The 19,894-nt window shown below is 42.9% G+C and overlaps 1 protein-coding gene across 9 annotated transcripts in view; it reads right to left on the bottom strand.

Moving 5' to 3' along the window:
- ADAMTS9 (ADAM metallopeptidase with thrombospondin type 1 motif 9) overlaps nt 1-19,894 on the bottom strand; it is a 170,608-nt gene that overhangs the window by 13,803 nt on the left and 136,911 nt on the right. For 7 of the 9 annotated variants that reach the window (XM_078351404.1, XM_035276037.3, XM_054245843.2 and 4 more), the window contains 7 exons: nt 14,409-14,579; nt 10,225-10,419; nt 8,721-8,853; nt 8,409-8,503; nt 8,203-8,297; nt 7,978-8,111; nt 6,059-6,150 (listed from right to left, as the gene is read on the bottom strand). In XM_078351404.1, the coding sequence (XP_078207530.1) occupies nt 6,059-6,150; nt 7,978-8,111; nt 8,203-8,297; nt 8,409-8,503; nt 8,721-8,853; nt 10,225-10,419; nt 14,409-14,579 (915 nt within the window). The remainder of the gene's footprint in view (nt 1-6,058; nt 6,151-7,977; nt 8,112-8,202; nt 8,298-8,408; nt 8,504-8,720; nt 8,854-10,224; nt 10,420-14,408; nt 14,580-19,894) is intronic. The other 2 variants (XR_013527414.1, XR_013527413.1) reach the window with 1 other exon arrangement.

Genomic DNA, 19,894 nt, shown 5'->3' on the forward strand with positions numbered 1-19,894 from the left:
CTGGAATACACGGCCAACAAAAGAGATTTTCAGTCCACGTGATGGCCCCAACAAAAGCAAAGGCAAAGGTGATACAATAAAAGGTACTTCGGAAAACAGAAGGATGTTATTAATTGTGATAGCTACTAATTATTGATGGCATTTTGCTTTGTTTGTTCAGGGCCAGCCATTCTTCATGCATCATCTTAATCATCCGCAAAAGAGCTCTATGAAGGACGTTTTCTTTTCAGGGAAACTGAGGCTTAGCAGAGGTGATTAACTTTTCCAGGATACTGTAAGAGTCCAACTCACATCCTCCTGACTTCAAAGTCCTTGCTCCATTCGGCCTCCCTAACACAGCAGTCCTGATGTTGCTCACAATTATCAGATTCCTTCAGGAACAAAATGTCACAGTGTAATTTTTCTAACAAGATCTTGGTGCCAAGCTTCCTGGGCTTTCAGCTCCCTGGTGTGATTAGCACACTGCGTACTAAGCACAGCAGGGTGGGACTTCAAAGAAGAGGCGCTTTCCCCAGGACGGTCAGCAGAGGGCAGGGTTGGCTTGCTCAAGACCACCTGGGCCTGTGGGATGCGGCTTCAGGCGTAAGGGATCTTCCAAACCCCTCCAAGGGTGCCTTGCAGAACATGGCCTCTGGTGCCTCAATATTGATTTCTAAAGAGACGGTGCAGCAGAAAGACCCTCTAACTACTTCCTCCAATTGTCTCTCTCCCTCTCTATTTCAAAAATGACTTCGCAAAGGCATCTGAAATACTTTGTTCTTGAGACTTCCTATTCCACTATGAGCAGTTTCAGAGCTAAACATTTTCCACATGAACACTCCTGATTGCTTTCTCTCTGAACCTGACGAGCTAGTACTTTGTCAAAACAGTCTTTTATAAGGCAAGAAGGGAGGCAAGGAGGCGCTCACAGCTGGTCAGACCCGCTTGTAAATAAAGTTCTTTCACCTGTGATTAAATCCTGGCCAGATTGCTTTTCACATCTTGGAACCCCAGTTTGTTCATCTGTAAAATGGAAGGTACTAACACTCTCTCCCCTCAGAGCACCGTACAGAGGACTAAATGAAAACAGCCACATAGCATATGGCTGGCACTTAGTAGACATGCAAAGAGAAGGCATCTGTCTTACATTTTCAAACTGTTTTCTAAGTATTTGTGTGATCTCTCCAATATAACAGTAAGCTTATTGAGAGCAGGGGTTTAGTATTGCTTCGTTTATTGAATCAGCTATGGTTTGTAACATATGACGTGTCACTTAAATATTATATCCTAGCTCCTCAATTAAGATTTCCAGGGCTCAGTGTAGCTTCGAGGTCTCTCAGTGCCAGTTCCATAAATATTGACTAACAAGAGTTTATAAACACCCCGGGAGCACTGGATTCCACAAGATAGGGGTGACTAGAGGGCTTAGTTTGGACTAAATCAGTGGTTCTCAACAGGGGACGATTTTGACCTGAGGAGAAATCTGGCGATGTCTGGAAACATTTTTGTCACAACTGTGGGGGACAGGGAGTGCTGTTGCTATTAGCATCTGGTGGGTAGAGACCAAGGACATTGCTGTGATGCGCAGGGTAGTCCACAACAGAGAATTCTCCAGCCGGGAATGTCAACAGTGCTGAGGCTGAGAAAACGTGTACAAAGGGTGGATTCACCCTAGAATCTTGCTCCCCTCTTTACTTTCAGTGTGATCTCAGGCAAGGTACCTATTTGTAAAATGGATTAGTAAGACTTAACCTGTGAATAGGAGGTGATTAGACAGAAGGCACAATGCATGTCACTCATTACCTGGCAGAGAGCAGGTGATATTTAAAAAATATTTTGGGGCCAGGTGCAGTGCAAAGTGCTGTAATCCTAGCACTTTGGGAGGTCAAGGTGGGTGGATCACCTGATATCGGGAGTTTGAGACCACCCTGGCCCAACATGGTGAAACCCCTCTACTAAATACAAAAATTAGCTGGGCACGGTGGTGAGTGTCTGTAGTCCCAGCTGCTAAGGAGACTGAGGCAGGAGAATCGCTTGAGCCCAGAAGGTGGAGATTGAAGTGAGCAGAGATTGTGCCACTGGACTCCAGCCTCGGTGACATGGTGAAATTCCATCTCAAATACATATATATATATATACATATATATATATATATGTACACATATATATATATGTATATATATACATATATATATGTGTACACATATATATATGTATATATATACATATATATATATGTGTACATATATATATATGTACACATATATATGTGTATATATATATGCAGAGGACATTATTTTTATGACAATACGGAGGTTTATGGCTACTGTGTGGCGTGGTCACAATGCTCAGATGTTTCTGATTGTAGCTGCACTGAAGCCTCAGACACTGAATTCTGTGTGTTGCATGATTTCATTGGCCATTTTCTTTCTTTTCTTTTTCTTTCTTTCTTTTTTTTTTTTTTAAGACAGAGTCTCACCCTGTCACCCAGGCTGGAGTACAGTGTTGCGATCTTGGCTCACTGCAACCTCTGCCTCCCGGGTTCAAGCGATTCTGCTACCTCAGCCTTCTGAGTAGCTGGGACTACAGGTGTGCACAACCACACCCAGCTAATTTTTTCTCTGGTAGAGACAAAGTTTCACCATGTTGGCCGAGCTGGTCTTGACTTCAAGTGATCCAACCTGCCTCACCCTCCCAAAGTGCTGGGATTACTGGTGTAAGCCACTGTGCCTGGGACCCCATTTTCTTATCTTACTACAATTCCTGCCCCCAGGAGTGGGTCCCCAAGAGGGGCATTCTTGGCACTAGGATGGCCTGGGCATAATTCATAATGCCCCTCTTTTCTTCCTCCATTCTACTTCCCACTCAGACTGCCCGTCCCACCTGTAATGCAGGAGAAAGGAGACTTGATCTCCTTTGGCACTGAAGTTCTCAGGAGGTCCAGGCTGCTGACCTAGCTTCTTTCTGGACAATCCCCCAGCTGATCTGGGCATCCAGTGTCTGAGCATGCTCAATATACATGTCTACAAGGTTCCCAGAGGGGTTGATGAACCTAGAAGCAACAGGAGATCATCCTCCTCATTCTCCTTTTGCCTTTTCCAGTTTAGGGATCTAAACATTTTCAGTAAATGTCCTAGCTGATTATTCACACTCTAAAAGTTGAGTTCCACCAGAGAAGTAAAGACCTAATGTTCTTTCTGGCTCTGCTCTGGTACATCTTTGCCCTTAAAGTCCTTATCTTCCGGGTCTAAAGGGCACACATGTTGTAACTCCTACCTCCTGTTGCTGATTCTAAAGAATAGTGATTAAGAGTTATACGTGTACTAGATGGTCCCTAAAGGTTTGCAAAAGATGTGCTTCGACCGAAGGGGAATCCTGTTCTCTGTAGTACAAGAGCAAACATTGCAGAAATTTTGCCTGAAAACAGAATCAGAAAGACACTTCTACTATCATGGATATGAATTCAGATACACTTAGGATCAAATCCAGACTCTACTGAGAGGCAGCTGTGTAGGTTTGGGCGCATCGTCCCAATTTCTACTCCTCACTCTCCTCTTTATAAAGAAGGAATTCTCTTAGAATATTGTGGTGATTTTTAAATATATTAAGTATATATATATATATATATATTTAAATGCTACACTGAGTAGACAATGCTGAATACACTGACTAATGCATAAATGCATAATAAATGCTACCTATTAATACCATCAAGAATAACAGTGTCACATCTACTGTCATTAGGATAAGAAACATTCTGGGTATGTTTTGAGGTGAGGGCTGTTGGGGAACCCACTCTTATTAATAAATGCATACACAAAGCAATAGTGGTCAATGAGGTAAAAGACAAATTCTGAAACACAGCATCATTCGGCTTTGATTTCTGTGCAATCACTAGGGCAAAGGCTGAACCATCCAGTCTGAAGCAGTCTGCACCATCATGCTTTCCACAAACCTTTTCCTGGAAAACTGATTTGAAAAACTCATGTCTTGCATCAGTATAGCTGGTGCTCGACACATGTCTAAGGAGTTGAATTCTAAAAGTACACAATATGGTTTGAAGAATGAGCTGGGAAAAAATACAAATTAGCCTCTCACAAGCTTTAGGTGTTCCCATTTAGGAACTGCTTCATCGTCAGGATTTAGCAAATCAATCAGTTCATTTGTCTCTGAATTATTAAAATAAATGAATGCAAATTACTTTTTATTTACTTAAGCTTCCCAAAGGATGTGCATATAGAAACAGGAAAATCCTGAGACATTTGAAAAAGGCAGGACAGGGCCAATCTATTAGCCACTAAAATGAAACAGATACCAATGGGGTTTTTGAAGCCATCAATTGCCCTAAAAAAAACTGCACTTCAAAAGTTTTCGATTCCTGGGTAATGGAAGAAAGGCTCTTTTTACCATTATGTCCTTTGTTTATTTTCTTTTTCCCCTGAGAGCTTCCTCTCCACTTCTCTAAAATGTTTAGCAACCCTCTTCTAAAGCTTTAGGCTGAAAAAACACTTCGTTAAAAGAACATTCAGATGTGTTTGTCTTTGGACGTTCTCTGTAGTTAGAGGTAAATCCATCCTATGGAGACAGGGCTTGGGATTCTGAATGTATCACGGAGTCCCAGTCTTCAGACTTTTGAAGTCTCACTGGCAAAGTGAGAAACTCTTGACAGAGTTTAACGACAGCTTTGTGAAGACCTCCTTCAAACTGAAGAGCAAACTGGCCAAGCTCTCCTGTCCAGAATCACTGAATTCATTGTTTGTCCTGCCTTCCAAGAGCAGAAGCTTCTTGCAAGGACCAACGCCTGCTTTGCAAAATTAGCCTGGGCTGATTATGACAGCATGTTTCAAAAGGCAAGTTAAAACTTGCCGCGCCTTTCTTAGGCAAGGAAGTGTAGAATCACAGAATGGGCAGAAAGATTGCTGCTGAGCGGCTCTGCTGAAAAGCCATCCAGCAGAAGATGATGACTTTGCACTTCTGGTCAGAACATTGCAAACTTTGTAGATCTGAAGAAGGGGTAACAGGTTGAGTCAATGACATCCACAGAGCCCCAAGCCTTGGTCCTGGAGGATTTCTAGAATATATTATTATCTCATTGGTATTCATTGTTATGCTCTCCAATAGGCTATACATTCCTCAAGGGATGAATGTTTGTGAGTCTCCAGTGAAAAGGATGGTGCCGGGCACAAAGTGAGCATTCAAGAAATGTCCGCTGATTGGTCGCAAAGATGATTCTAGAGCCATTTCTGACTACTATTAAGGAATCAAAGGAAACCCAGGTAAGCGCTGAAAATTTTGAGATCTCTAGGTCCAACATTTATTTCTTTAAAAAAAATTGGTTTCATGCTTATTTTGAAAAACTTAGGAAACCTGGCAAAGTTAAACTTACCAATATACCCTTCTAAAATTTTGAAAAAGTTCTTGCAGACTTTTTCTCTATTTATATGTTAAAAGAAAATACACATGGGACCATATTGCATGTACTGTTTTGTATCTTGTTTTTTTTCTGTCTAATCTCATAGTGTTTTTATATATCATGCAATATTCAGATTCATAAATGGCACTCACTTGAACTGGCTTTTGAGAGTCAATTGTCTGCATGCTTCCTAGCCCTCCATTTAGTGACATAATGGTGACAGCTTGAAATCAACTACAGGGAGAATATTTACACCATGGCAATTGACAAATGTTACAAAATAGGGCCTTTTTTTTTTTTTTGGAAGAGTCAGTCATTAAATATTTTCTAGCACTCTGCTGACTGTACAATATTCATTTTTTTAACCATCATAATTTGTTTAACCAAGCCCTTGCCACCCGAAATCTAATTTGTTTCTAAGTTGTTGCATTTTGTTGAATGCAGAAGTTAGGCATGCAGCTGCCATCATTTCCTTAGGACCCACTTTCAGGAGCTGAATTATGAGATTAGACTCTAGAGCATTTGTGAGGCTCTTGATAGATGTGGCCAAACTGCCCTCCAGAGCAACTGTTCTAATCACATTCCCAGGAACAGATGCAAATGAGGGTGTCCCTGGGGGAGGTGAGAGGTGAATCCCTGGCAAGGGGGAAGGCACCAAGGACATACCTGTGGGCACTTGGCAGCGCTGTAGCAGTCTCCGGCTGTGGCAAAAGGGACAGGATGTCCTTCGCTTGTCCTTGCAAACAGTAAGTCAGTGGCTATGGGGTGGAGAAGGGGTTAAGGGCAAGGGAGGGTAAGAGTGGGAGAAAGGCAAGGAAGGAACAGGACATTAACAAGGAGACAGAAGGGAAGAAGAAGAAGAGGGAATGGGAGAGAAAGGAGCAATATGAAGTATTAGTGAGCAAATGGATCCAGATGCTCACTTGCTTTTTCCTCATTATATCTGTGGTTCTGAGAGCTTCGTTCCCCGGACTTCATCAGCCCTGCCTGTCTGTCTCCCCCAAGTATGGAAGTCAAAAAGGGGGTTTCAAATGACTTTGGAATTGATTCCTACATAAATAAATACGTGAATCACCTCACTTAAATGTAGTGTAATTGGCTGGTTGAGAACCTCCTGTTATCCTGCATCGCAGGCTTCAGGCCAGGGGGAAATAAGCCAGAAAGCAAGCATTTCCAGCTACTTAGGAGCAATTCCCTGAGGTTTCCTCTGTCCTCCCATGGCCTAGGCACTATTATTGCCAACATGTGGAGCAATTAGAACCCCATCTTGAAATTATTAATGGCAGTTTCTCAAGTTCGGGGCTAGCCTATGATTTTTTATTTTTTAAAGAGCCAACAAATACAAGGCCAACCCTAAGTGCATGTTGTTAACCCCTATTGTAGCTCCTGAGGTGAGCTCTGCACATGGAAAGGGAGGAGTTAAACTGAGAATCCTGCAAAAGCTGTCTGCCAGGGAGACTGGAGGCCAGAGGCAGGTTTCATCTTTCTGCCTCGTCTTTCAGGAATGGCCTTAATCTTTCTACAGTTCACTACACTTTGGAGAGAGGGAAATCCCAGTGCTCCATTCTGCAAGGAAAGGGGCCCTTGCCTGCTTCAGCATGTAGAACCCTTGGGTCTGAGCTGAGGTTTTTCCAAGTGGAGAAACTGCAGACCCTTATCAGTCTAGTTGAAGGAAATTTAAAGTATCTTGGTACAAATCACGTTTAAACGATCTGAAAGGAAAAGCAAAGCAATACTATGGGTATAATGTTAATGAGGAAAAATTAATTATTATTTCTGTTTTTCCTTTATTCAAGGGAACATGTTGAGGTATTTTGGCTGTCCTTAACCACTCCTATGATTAATGTCCCCAACAGAGATGCAGTGTTGGCGAGAGTATGAAATCAGCCCACGCACAGGCTAGTTTAGAAAAGGTAATTCTGTGTTCCATTTTTCTTCTGCAAATTGACAACTGGATAAAATTAGTTTTACGCCCATGTAAGCATGTACACTGTGCTGCTGAAAGCTGGGGTGGGGGGTGGTGAATGTTGCCATGAATTTCTTAGCTCTGGGGTTGTGTATCTGCTGTTTATTCTACCTTGAATACTTCTGCTACCACCTCTGCCTTCCCTACACTGACCCCGTGCCTGACCAACCTTAACTTGACCTTGAGGTCTCCATTTCGATGTCACATTTTTCTGGAATGCTGCCCTGACCTTTCACATTTCGATGGTGCTTCTTTCATGTGCTTTCATCTACTCCATTCATTCATTCAATTCATACATTACAAATCAGAGAGAGCACCTCCCACATTTCGATGGTGCTTCTTCCATGTACTTTATGTACTTCATTCATTCATTTAATTCATTCACTACAAATAAGAGAGAGCACCTGCCTTATGCCAGCCACTCTCCAGGCACTGGGGCCACAGCATCAAACAAAAAGGACAAACTCTGCTCAGGATTGTCCATATTGCACTGTCAGCTCCCAGTCTTCTTCCTCTCCATACCCTCAGCACCTCCCTGCCAGCCAACACGCAAGACATGCTTGCTGTCTGAATGGAGAGAAAAATGCACACGTTCCCACAGGACACCTCACTAACTTACTTATTATCTGCATACTGGTCAGGTCTATTCTGATTTTCTGAAAACTGGAAAATCCAGCTGCCGTGTAATCCTTCCGACATTGGCAGTCATCGCGTCGGCTCCCGTTGTAGGGACATTCCGTTGGGTTGTGTAACCTAAATTATAGAGAGAATGTTCTGGTAAAGATGGAAAAGCATTTGCAGGGATCTCCAGGCCTCTGGGGTCTTCTGAGCCTGGCTCTCCTACCTGTGCCCATAAACCTCGGAGAAATTCTCAGAGTCTCCATGCACCAGTGTCACGTATTCTTTGGGGTGGTCAGAGTGCATCCCTGCACAGAATATCTGAAAGACCAGAAATAACCTGTGAAGAGTGGCTCAGAAATGAGATGATGAGAGCAGTGATCACTCACTCTGAAAATATTCTTGAAATAATGCCTGGTATCTGACATTCACCTTCAGAAGCTTTCCTCTAATGATCAGGAAATATTCACCATCTTCACTGGCACCTTTGAGTCTTTTTACCTCCTTGCAATTCTGGGGTAACTCACCTAGAAAACACAAATCACAAAAAAAATAGGTTGTGACACTCTGAGATGTGTATTACCTGTCTACAGAATCAATGACATTGTTCACACTAAAACTTTTTAGCAAAGGGAATGATTTCTCCATTAAAATTCTATATTTCTAAAAAGGGCAGGCAATCAAATCAACAAAGAGAGCCTGTTCTTCATGCTAAAGAAAGATAACTTCAGTTGGCCAACTTACAGTTATAGGTATTACGGCAGGTTTTTCGTTCTTCTGGCTTCAGATCAGTGTGGCATAAGTGGCTGGGTTGGTCCTCATTGGTTAAACATTGGACGGATCTCTGCATTACTCCAACGCCACAAGACACTGAGCACTGTAAGACGAATGAGAGTCAGTGGTGTAGCTATGGAATGTGGGAGGCACAGGCTGCTGGTGGTGTGGAGCTCAGCCCTGACATCATCATGTACAGCGTGTCACTTCAGACTCTGTGTCGCTGAATATAAATAGCTGACATTTACTGAGCACTTACTGTGGGCCAGTCTCTTTGCTAAGCCTTGTAGATTCATATTTATGCATTTATAAAAACATATATGTATAAAACATTTATATGTATGTATAAAACTATGCGTAATTTTATAAATATCTACGCACACACACACACACGCACGCACACACACACACACACACACGCACACACACACACACACACACACACACACACACACACACGATTCTTCACTTAAGCCTCACAGTAACCCTATGAGATAGTATTATCATTATCTTATTTTTACAGGTGGGAGATCGGGGCTTGAATATTAAGGAATTTGTTCAAGGTCATAGTGGAGCCAGGATTCAAACCCTAACTGCTTTCAACTCTTCATACACTTTTGCCTGATCATTTTCAAGACTGAGAGCTGCCTGGTTCAGAGCCAGGGGGTTGTGACAATCTTCCAGGGCAGTCCCAATTTAAGATATTCTGCACCTTGTTGTACCCCAATGCAATGAAGTATTTCTTACATAGAACATACAGATTTCTTAACAACATAAGCAACAATAACTAGTCCTTCTATAACTCTTAGGAAGTGTCAGATTTTAAGTACTTTAAAAAATTATTTGCAGTAAAATATTATATAAAACATTTGCCATTATAACGTAAGTGCTTTGTATACACAGGCTGAATATCCCTTCTGAGTATCCCTTATTGGAAGTGCTGGGGACCAGAAGTATTTTACATTTCAGATATTTTTCGGATTTTGGAATATCTGCATTATTACTAGTTGGATATCCCTAATCTGAACATCTAAAACCCGAGATGCTCCAAGAAGTATTTCATTAGAGTGTCAAATCAGCACTAAAAATGTTTGGATTTTATCGCATTTTGTATTTATGGATTAGGGATGCTCAGCCTGAGTAAACTCATTTCATCTTCGCAACCCCCTGTCTGGCAGATAAGGAAACTGAGACACAAAAGTTATGCAACTTGCCCAAGGTTGTTCACTTGGGAAGTGGCAGAACCAGGCTGCAGATCCAGACTGCCTGGCTTCAGAGCCCACGTTTCTAGCACCAAGCCACATTTCTGAACAGAAAGAGGTCCCTTTGATCCCCGTCAGACCATTTCAGCTTGCTAACTCCAGGGTGTCTTCTGGAAGTAGAGTTACTCAGGAGAGCGGGTTAAGCAGGACATATTTAAGACGGGGTTGAGATCCAAGGGCTTTCAGATTTGAGCACTCAGTCTTCTACTTACGCTCCCCCAGTTTCCAACTCTCCAGGTGGCTGAGACAGGGCACTCCCTCAGGTAGCAGGGGTGGACACTGGGGGGCTGTGTGCCCGGGCAGTTGACAGTGGTTTGGTAGCTGTACTCATAATTCTCCTTCCCGGTGTAAATCTCGCTGCACGAGACAAGCCTTTGTTTGTAGCCTTTTCCACAGGTCACTGAGCACTGTGAAGACAGAGGTTGAGAGAAGAGGTTAGAGCAGTTCCTGGGGGCAGCCCACAATAGGCCCCTGACCTCCACACCAAGCACTGACCCTGTGACTATACTGCAGAAAGCTGCCACTTCATTAGCTTATTTATTCATTTCAAGTGGCAGGCCCTGAGCACACAGGAGACAGGCAACCCTACAGGGTGCCTCCGGGATCTGGTGCTTCCACTGGCATCTTCTGGGTCCTCACTGCAGGTGGGGGTGCCTCAAGCCCCTTCTGGGGGTTTCGAGGGGAGGAAGAGGGGGAGGTGCTCCAGCTGTCATTCATTCCATTTGCATCTTCAGCCCAACATCACAGGTTGGCAAAGTGCCCTTATCTAAATCTACGATGACCACCAAACTGGGAGGGGAAGAGGATCCAGCAGCTGACCCATGAGTCAGCAATTTGAGTGTGAAATACAAGCACTGAGACAAAGGGGACTCCGGAACTGTTTTCCCTCCCTACTTGGCGCTGTTCGCTTTCCTACCTGCCCTCCACTTAATTTCCTTCTCTCCTCTCTCTCCCTGGCCATAGATTTTTTTTTTTTTAAAGACAGTGCCTTACTCTGTTGTCCAGGCTGGAGTACAGTGGCATGATCTTGGCTTACTGCAACCTCCACCTCCCAGGATCAAGTGATTCTAGTGCCTCCGTCTCCCAAGTAGTTGGGATTACATGTGTGCACCACCACACCCGGCTAGGTTATAGATCTTGAGTGTCATGTTACCTTTCTTCTTTTCTATCTCTTGCTGTGTATCATACCCTCATCTATATTTTTTTATCCTAACTCTACAGCATTTAAACATACTCAACCAATACAGAAATGGAGAAGAAATAAACATCGTACTAGTGTCCCAACCTTCAACCTCCTTAGCTAAGTTTTTTTTTTTTTATCATTTTCTATTTAAAAAATAAAACTTGAGTTATAATTAATTTAGTTTTGATGGTATTTTTAGCAACAGCATCAAATAACTGGTTATCTTCTGTAAACATGCTTCATAAAATTGGGGTAGAGTGCCAGTTATTCTCTAGACTTAGGGTTCTTGGGTGAGGGTGGGATAAACTGCCCAAAACAGTATGCCACATGGGGTATATTATGCTTTTTCTGGGATGAGGGACCACAGCTTTTGCCAATTCTCAAGGGCAGTTAGAAGCCAGTGTCTGCTCTGCCCTGATGTTTCCTGTTGCTTTTAGTCACATGGTTTTCACCTACTACAACTCTTCCAGGGAAAAGGCTCTCCTTGAAGAAACCCCAGAGACAGGAGAGAGCAAGTTCAGCCAGCGGCATGCAGAGCATCCCTGGGCCTTCCCTTCCAGTTGGTTCAAGACACAGAAATGCTCTGCATACATTTCTTCCTTCTTTGGCTGCTGCTGTTCAAATGTCTGAAGGCCAAGTTGACGCCAGGCTGGGGGAGTGTAAGGCCAGCCTGGGGTGTTTCATGCAGATGGCTAATACACTCTGTCTAAGCTGTGGGTATCTCAGTTTCTAACCTAGTGCTTGCATGCATTGACATAAGTCCACACTAACTTAAACAAGGTTGTGTGTTTGAGAGAGGCAAGGAATGTTACTCTTGACCCCCACAAACCAGGAGAAAAAGCAGCCTCCTGTTTATACGTGTGGGGGACCCAGTGGGAGACAGGCATTTGCTGATGGAACTGAGCCCCAAATATGGTCAGGTAAATGCAGAGGCCTTCACATCTCTAAAGAGGAGCTGGCAAGAAGAACAGATGCTCGCAGCTAGCTGATAGCAGCATTGTGAAAATGTTGACTGCTGCTGGTTTCCTTAAACCATTTCAGAGTAGAGTTATGAAGTATTAAGAGGCTCCTCTCCGGAGAGAGAAGCTCATACTGGAGACTCTGCATGCCTTGGTATATGTGCTTGGTTCCACATGAGTATGCATTACTTTTCTAAATTGAAAATAACAGCAAAGCGAAATAAAACAATAAGAATGTGGGCTCCCCGCATGAGCTGTGCACTTCAGGCCCCGCTAGGAAAGTGCATGTGTCAATCAGGACTGACAGAGCTCTTCTTTGCCAGTCTAGCTTGGGCCTCCTCAAATTCTGGTGGAGCAGAGTTCAGGGAAAAACACAAAGAACCTCCGGGTAATAGAGGTCCCAGACAGAAGGCATGTCTTCTTTTCTAGAGAGAATGCTGGTGCCAGTCCCTTTTGGCACCTCTCCGCTCCGTGCATGCTCCCTTCCCTGTGGTCCTTGTATCTCTGCTAAGTACTGTTTCCAGCCCTCTAGCTGTTACCCATAAATTTATGACCTTTTCAATTCATGATGCACCTGTGAATTTTCAGAAATATGGAAGGCTTCCTTTTTTCTTTTTAATCTTCTCCCTGTCTCATCTTTCGGGAGTTACGGTTATATGAAAGCTATAGGAGTAATATGACTCAAGTCTTAGAAAAAGATCAAAACTCTTTTAGCATAATAAAAGTGCTACACAAGAGATAAGCTAAGATAAAGATGTCAGCTTGGCCCGGTGAAAGGTGAGATCCCCCTGCGTTGAGATCTGGATGGGTTGGAACCTATGCCTCAAACCCAACGGTAAGAACTATTCTGAACACTCATTTGGATTCCACATGTTCCTATCTGGCCAAGAGTAAATCAGTTTCCTAAAGACCAGAACCATGTCTCCTCTTCACTCTCTAAGGGTGTATAGTACTATGCAGGGCATACCAGAAGATGCAGGGTTGGGGGTCCAACAGGGTTTCCAAACCTCAGCACCACTGATAATTGGGCCAGATAATTTTGTATTGTGAGGGCTTCCCTGTGCAATGTAGGATGCTGAGCCCCATCCCTGGTCTCCACCTTCCAACCCTGGCCAGTAGGATCCCCTTTCCCCAGTTGTCACAACCAAAAAAGTCTCCAGACACTGCCAAATGTCCCCTTGAAGGACAAAACTCACAGGAATAAAGGCTAGGGAGAGATAATAGAAGACTCTGGGATCAGCTTTAGTGCAGGAAGCAATTCAACACCTAACACACACATCATCTAAATGCAAATATTCATCTAATTAACATACGAAATTGCTGACCTGTCAAACTTTGAAGAGACCCAGCGGCAGCAATCATATTACCTAACTATCTTCAGTACCTTTACCATGAGTCCAGATGCCTCCCTTGCGAATCTCTAAATTCTTTTGGGAAAATGACAATGACAACTGGTTTGAATGCTACAGATCTCTCATACAGATATGAACATATTATGATGTTTGAAAATAATATAATCATGCCATTATTACTATTGGTTTATTACCAATAAAAAGGGTCTGGGTAAACATTGTGTACAGAAGGATATATGAAACAAATGGTACTTGAGATACTTTGGATATTATAGAAAATTATTTCATTCCTCTGAAGCTGTTTGTTAAACAGGCAAAATATATCTGGTTCATAAAGTGCTTTGTTTGCCCCTTATAATGTTTTAAAACCCAAAATTTGAGCCCCATTTTCAAGTTAGGAAATCTCACAAGCTAGTCCAGAGTTTTAGCCTCTCTTGAAACATCAGGTCTGGTAATGCTAGACCACATTTCCGCATGGCCTCAGCTGGAGGAAACAGATTCTGCTTCCTTCACACAGCATGTGCTAGTTTGTCACAGTCCCCACCTCTCCCTGTTGTCTCCCTGGCACTACAAAATTTTCTTACATTAAACTGTCTTCAGGCACCTAAAAGCATCCTATGAGTTTCCAGCCCCTGTCGTAATTCCTTCTTTATGCCAATAGGACATCAAGGTGAATCACAGAATGCAGACCTGAAGGGACCTAGAGACCACCTTATACATCTGTCCCACTTTGCATGCAAGGACTTTGAGTTTGGGCAGGCCGAGGACTTGTCAGAGAACACACAGTTCACAGTGGCAGATCTGGGGGTAGGCTCAAGTCTCCTACATTCCTGCACTCATCCCTCTGCCGCTCTCAGGCCATGGCTGAGCTGAAGATGGTTACAGGGTCCCCAGGATGGTACCTCTGACCATTCTCCTGTGATCCAGACATACTCGCAGGGTTGCAAACTGCAGCTTTCTCGGTCCACAGGCCGCTTGCTCATGTCACAGCGCACACCGTGCACCTCACTTTTGTTGTCATCCACGCACACCACCTTGCGGTACCTGGAGCCTTCGCCGCAGGTCTTGGTGCACTGTTAAAGTCAAGCAAAAGGGAAGAATAAACAATGGTTCCTCACATCCTATGACTGTAATTATGTTTACCTGTGTACATAGCCTTTAAGATCATGAGAGCCCTGAAGGCAGGGATTGCCAGAGAACTCCTCGTTTTACCCCAGTTATCTAACAACGCTGTTTCTGTCATTCACCACCTGGCTCTCTAAAGGAAGGAAGGAAAGTATAAATGAGTCAGTCTCAGTTTAGAAAGGACCTTAAATCCTATTTACTTCAAGAACCTACTCACAAGTGACTTGCTTTAGCACTTACAGGCAAATGGTTACCTAACTGGTGTCTAAATGCCTCCAGGGTCAGGGAAATCAGTACCTGCCCAGGCAGCCATCTCATCTCATAACACAGAACTAAGCAAATCTCTTTGTATGTTTCAGGCCCTTCTCCTAGTTTTCTATTCCAGGGAAGCATAAAGAAAATTTTCAGCTCTCACAAGAAATCTCCTCCACCTTCTTGAACAGGGCTTTCCTGCAGCCCCAGGAGTGTTTTCCTCTCCAGGGGAACTGCCCTCATCCCACATCATCCTGCAAACATTTACCAAGTTCCTACTAGGTGTCAGGCCCTGTGACCAGTCCTAAGTGAACAAGAGTGGACACAGATGGCACATTTCCTGTTCTCAGAGAGGATCTTACATGTTGGTAGCAAAGGCAGACTATAAAGAAGATGGCTAGGTAGCGAGATGGAACACTTACTGTAATTCCATTTTCCAGATGAAGAAACCGGGACTTGGAGAGCCTAAGTAACTTGTCCCAGGTCACATATCTCTTTGTGAGAGAAATGGGACAGATATGTTTATTCCCATAAGCCAAAGGATGATTACAGAGCAAGTGGTATGTTTTATTGTGGGATAATCTCTATACTGTCCACAGATTCTTATTTGTTTTGCTTTAACCAATAGCAAACCCCATCCCTCGAGTTTAACCTTAGTGCTCTGTGTTGCTAAAGGTCACCCAAGGTGTATTTTACCTAAAGCCTCTGTGTCACTCAACATTTCAAGACTCTAGACTACATCAGGAAGCCCCAGTGAGCTAACTGAAACCTGTGCCAAGGACTGCTATGGTTTCTTTTAGGCCAGGGATTGAATACCCTGTTGGCAACGAGCTTATCTAACAACTGTGATTTTTTGTTGTGTTGCTAGCATGCTGTCTTTTATTTTCTTCTTTCTTTTCTCTTTGAGACAACGTCTCCCTCTGTTACTCAGGCTGGAGTACAGCGGTGTGATCACAGTTTGCTATAGCCTCAACTTCGCTGGCTCAACCCATCCTCTCACATTTTAGTCCCAAGTAGCTAGGACTATAGGCATGAGCCGCCATGCCCAGCTTATTTTTTTTTATTTTTTGTAGAGATGAGTCTCACTATGTCGCCCAGGTTGGTCTTGAACTCCTGGGTTCAAGGGATCCATCTTCCTTGGCCTCCCAAAGTGCTGGGATTACAGGCATAAGCCTTCATGCCCAGCTAGCACACTGTCTTTTAAAATGTCTAATTTTAGTTTCTTTACGGAGAACCATAGACACCACCTCTCTTTTCCATCTAATGGGCAGCCTTTCCTTTTATCACCTGCCTTGGCTCAAAGGTATTCGTGCTTGGGATTCAGCTTCACTCAGAAATGTCTTCTATGATATGCCCCATATCTTTTTTTTTTTTGGTGATAAAATACACATAATATAAAATTCACCATTTTAATGATAATAAATGTACAATTGAGTGGCATTTGGTACATTGCAATGTTGTGCAATCATCACCCCATCTAGTTCTAGAATATTTCATCACTGCAAAAGGAAGCCCTGTACCTGTTAAGCAGTCACTCCCCATTTACTCCTTCCCACAGCCCCTAGCAGCCATCAATCTGCTTTTTGTCTCTGTAGATTTGCCTATTCTAGCTATTTCATATTTATGGAATCATCCAATATGTGGCCTTTATTACCTGACTTCTCTCCCTTAATGTTTTCAAGGCTCTTCCACACTGCAGCATATATCAATAGTTTGTTCCTTTTTAAGGCTGAATAATATTCCATTGTATGCATATACCCCATGTTGTGTAACCATTCCTCAGTTGATGGACATATGGGTTGTTTCTATTTTGGCTATTGTGAATAGTCCCACTATGAACATTTGTGTACAAATTTAAACACCTATTTTCCATTTTTGGGGGGTATATATACCTAGGAGTGGAGTTGCTGGGTCACACAGTATGCCTTGTGTCTTTTGTGAGCTATCCTGTTCCTTTAGGAAGCAGAAGGGATATGCTGGCATGTCTTGGTAGTCCCCTGTCACTTGCAAACTTAACTTAAAATTGCTGCTGCTTGAGAGCAAGCCTCAATATCTAGAATATGAAGTCACTCCTCATTTTTCTGCAGCATAAGAATAACTTGAAACCACTGTGAGGTGAGCACGGAGGAGCAGAATCACTTCGAATTAGTGTAGGAGGCTGGCTGAGTTTAGCTCCCTAGCTCAACCCTTGCTCAGTGGTTTTGGGGTTTTCTATTCCCCTAGAGTATGCTGGGAACTACTGCAAAGTTATAACATTTTTCTAATCATTGAAAAACTGAGTTAGAGAGCCACTGAATGTTAAAAAAAAAAAAAAAAAAGAAAGAAAAAGTTAATCTTCGAAGTGTCCATATACGCAAATACTTAACTACCCATAGAAAAAGCAATTCCTTAGAAAATTAGGACTTAGGTACTCAGAGAAGATCCTAATTATTGCACAGCTAAACCTGGACTAAACCTTTCAGTATCCCAGTATCCTCTCTTGTTTTCACTAATCCACAAGGCTCTAATCTGCGTCAATAAGTAACAGTTCAGAGCAGAAATACAATGATTCCTAAATACTTTATGCTTGTTAAGCGTTTCTCTCTGGGTCTTGAAGAATGGTTAACTACCATAAAACTATTTTGCCAGCAGTGGAAAAGGGAGCTGGGAAAATTTACTTTCAATATAACGTTTACAAAATTAAAAATTAAACTAAGTAAATAAGTGACTTGCCCAGTGCTTCCTAATTAGTCAACAGCAGCTCTGAAAATCACATGGCAAGGGTTTTTTCCTGGAATCTTAAATCCTAACTAGCTTATGGGGGCTGGGCAATCATAAAACAAATCCAGCCCAGGCTATCAGGTTTTATCAGCTTTTTGTAATTTGGCTTCCTCTGCAACCCTCCATGATTTATTACTCTCTTCCCCTGTCCTGGAATGTGATCTAGAACTTTCTAAGAAACAGTTAGAAAGATCAGTCTGCCTCATTTTAATTTCTAAAAGGTTTTCTCTAATTTCAGTATGGCTTTTAGAAAATTCTCTAGCAAAAGTAATACCACCAGCCTCCTTGCATTTTATCACATACTATAATTCAGAAAGAAAATAATCACAGTGCTGGACTAAATAGGGCAGCTTGCCTATTGCTGTGCAAGCTCCATGTATGTTTAAATGTGCTGAAATTAACAGGGGGAAAAGAACTTTTCCAAATTGGAGGGTGAGGAAGACCTAAAGTAAATCCTGAAGGTAGTATTTTATTCAGCCATGTAGGTTGGCCCCAGAGTGATGGTCTAAAAAGGGTCATTTAATGCGATGGGTAGAAATTGTCCTTACTTAAAGATTATAATCGAGTTGCTTTATAATTTCAAATATATCTTTTGGTGCAATTCCCTAATCATGGGAGGAAGAAAATCACCTGATGTTCACAGGCTCTATCTTTTAAGGTTGTTGATTGTCTCCATGGATGAAAGACCTTGTCTGCTCTAGTGCCAGGTTATCACTGTTGCACAGTGTATGGACGCAACTCACAGAACCACAGGGTTCCAGGGTTTTTATGTCATGAGAAGCAGCAATGACAAATCAGTTTATCTACTGTTGCTTTAAACGGCAACAACAAAAAAAGCAGTCCTTACTTCAAAGCTCATTTTAAAGCCAGGCATATAGAATTTAGACATTTTTGCTCCCAAATAGTATATATTTGCTGAGGGTAGAGGAGGGTGGGGAGAAGGAGGCAGAAATAATGCTGTGGAGACACTTTGTAACTTTGAAGTCATTCATTCCATCAGTATTTTACAATGAGCCAAGGTCTATGCTGGGCACTGGGAGTCAGCCCCCATGGCTTCCTATTGTGCTTCTCTCCCTGTTAGGGCACCCAGGGTGGCAGCTATTCTCAGCTTGGGGTCTCATGCATTAGCTCAGCTGGCTAACTGGTAACCCCTTGGGTTTAATACCTTATACAGTTTTGTAAGCAGATGTGGTTTTTGTAACAGAGTGTATAATTGAGTAAGAAGCCACCAGGGAGAGAAGAGGAAAAACAATGCAGCAATTCCCGTGATGCTGCAAAGGGAGGCCCAGGTAGCAGCAGATGAGCAGGAGGAATGATGGAGGACATCACTTTACCGGGCAGGGAAGGGAAGAGGACACTCTCAGGAGGGGCTCAGCTTGCATGGTGGCTGGAGGTGTGAAACGCCATGGGTGAAGAAGTGGGGGAGGAGAATGACCACAGCATTTTGGGGTTTTCAGAGCAGATGACTTGTGCTTTGGGATTTTTAGGCCATCCCTAGTGTCTAATGCCTGGAACTTTGCAAGGGATTGATAAACGTTGGTTAAATAAATTAATAAAATGAGCAATAAAGAGTTTGTATCTGGCTCTGTGCACACATTAAAACCTGCTCATTTCCTACTGTTAACTTCAGAAAAATCTTTTAAATCAACTGACCAAGGCGTGCTGCTCATTTCTAACTTTTCTGTGTTAAGGAGATGAACTTGGGAATCATTCTACAGCTGATCTTAATAAAAGTCCTCAGAATCCAAATATGTAACAGAGTGGCCCAAGTCCCCATATTGGACCAAATAGCAATGAGGTGAGCAGTTCTGCAACTTTCAGACATATCTGAGCACAGCTTGTCTGTGGCATTATGACAAGAAACTAAAACAGCTGTTCTTACAGAAAAAACAGAATTTGCTTGACTGTGCTTTTTTTTAAATGTTTTTTGAGACAGGGTCTTGCTCTGTCACCCAGACTGGAGCGCAGTGGCCCGATCATGGTTCACTGCAGCCTTGACCTCCTGAGCTTAAGCAATCCTCCCACCTCAGCCTCCCAAGTAGCTGGGGCCGCAGGTGCATGCCACCATACCTGGCTAATTTTTTCTATTTTTTTATAGAGAGGCAGTCTCACTATGTTGCCCAGGCTGGTCTCAAACTCTGGGGCTCAATGATCCTCACACTTTGGCCTCCCAAAGTTCTGGGATTACAGGCACGAGCCACTGGGTCTAGCCTGCTGACCAGTCAAAAAGTCATTTTAGAATGTCTTTATT

The sequence above is a fragment of the Callithrix jacchus genome, chromosome 15, assembly GCF_049354715.1.
Source record: "Callithrix jacchus isolate 240 chromosome 15, calJac240_pri, whole genome shotgun sequence".
Classification (NCBI taxonomy): domain Eukaryota; kingdom Metazoa; phylum Chordata; class Mammalia; order Primates; family Cebidae; genus Callithrix; species Callithrix jacchus.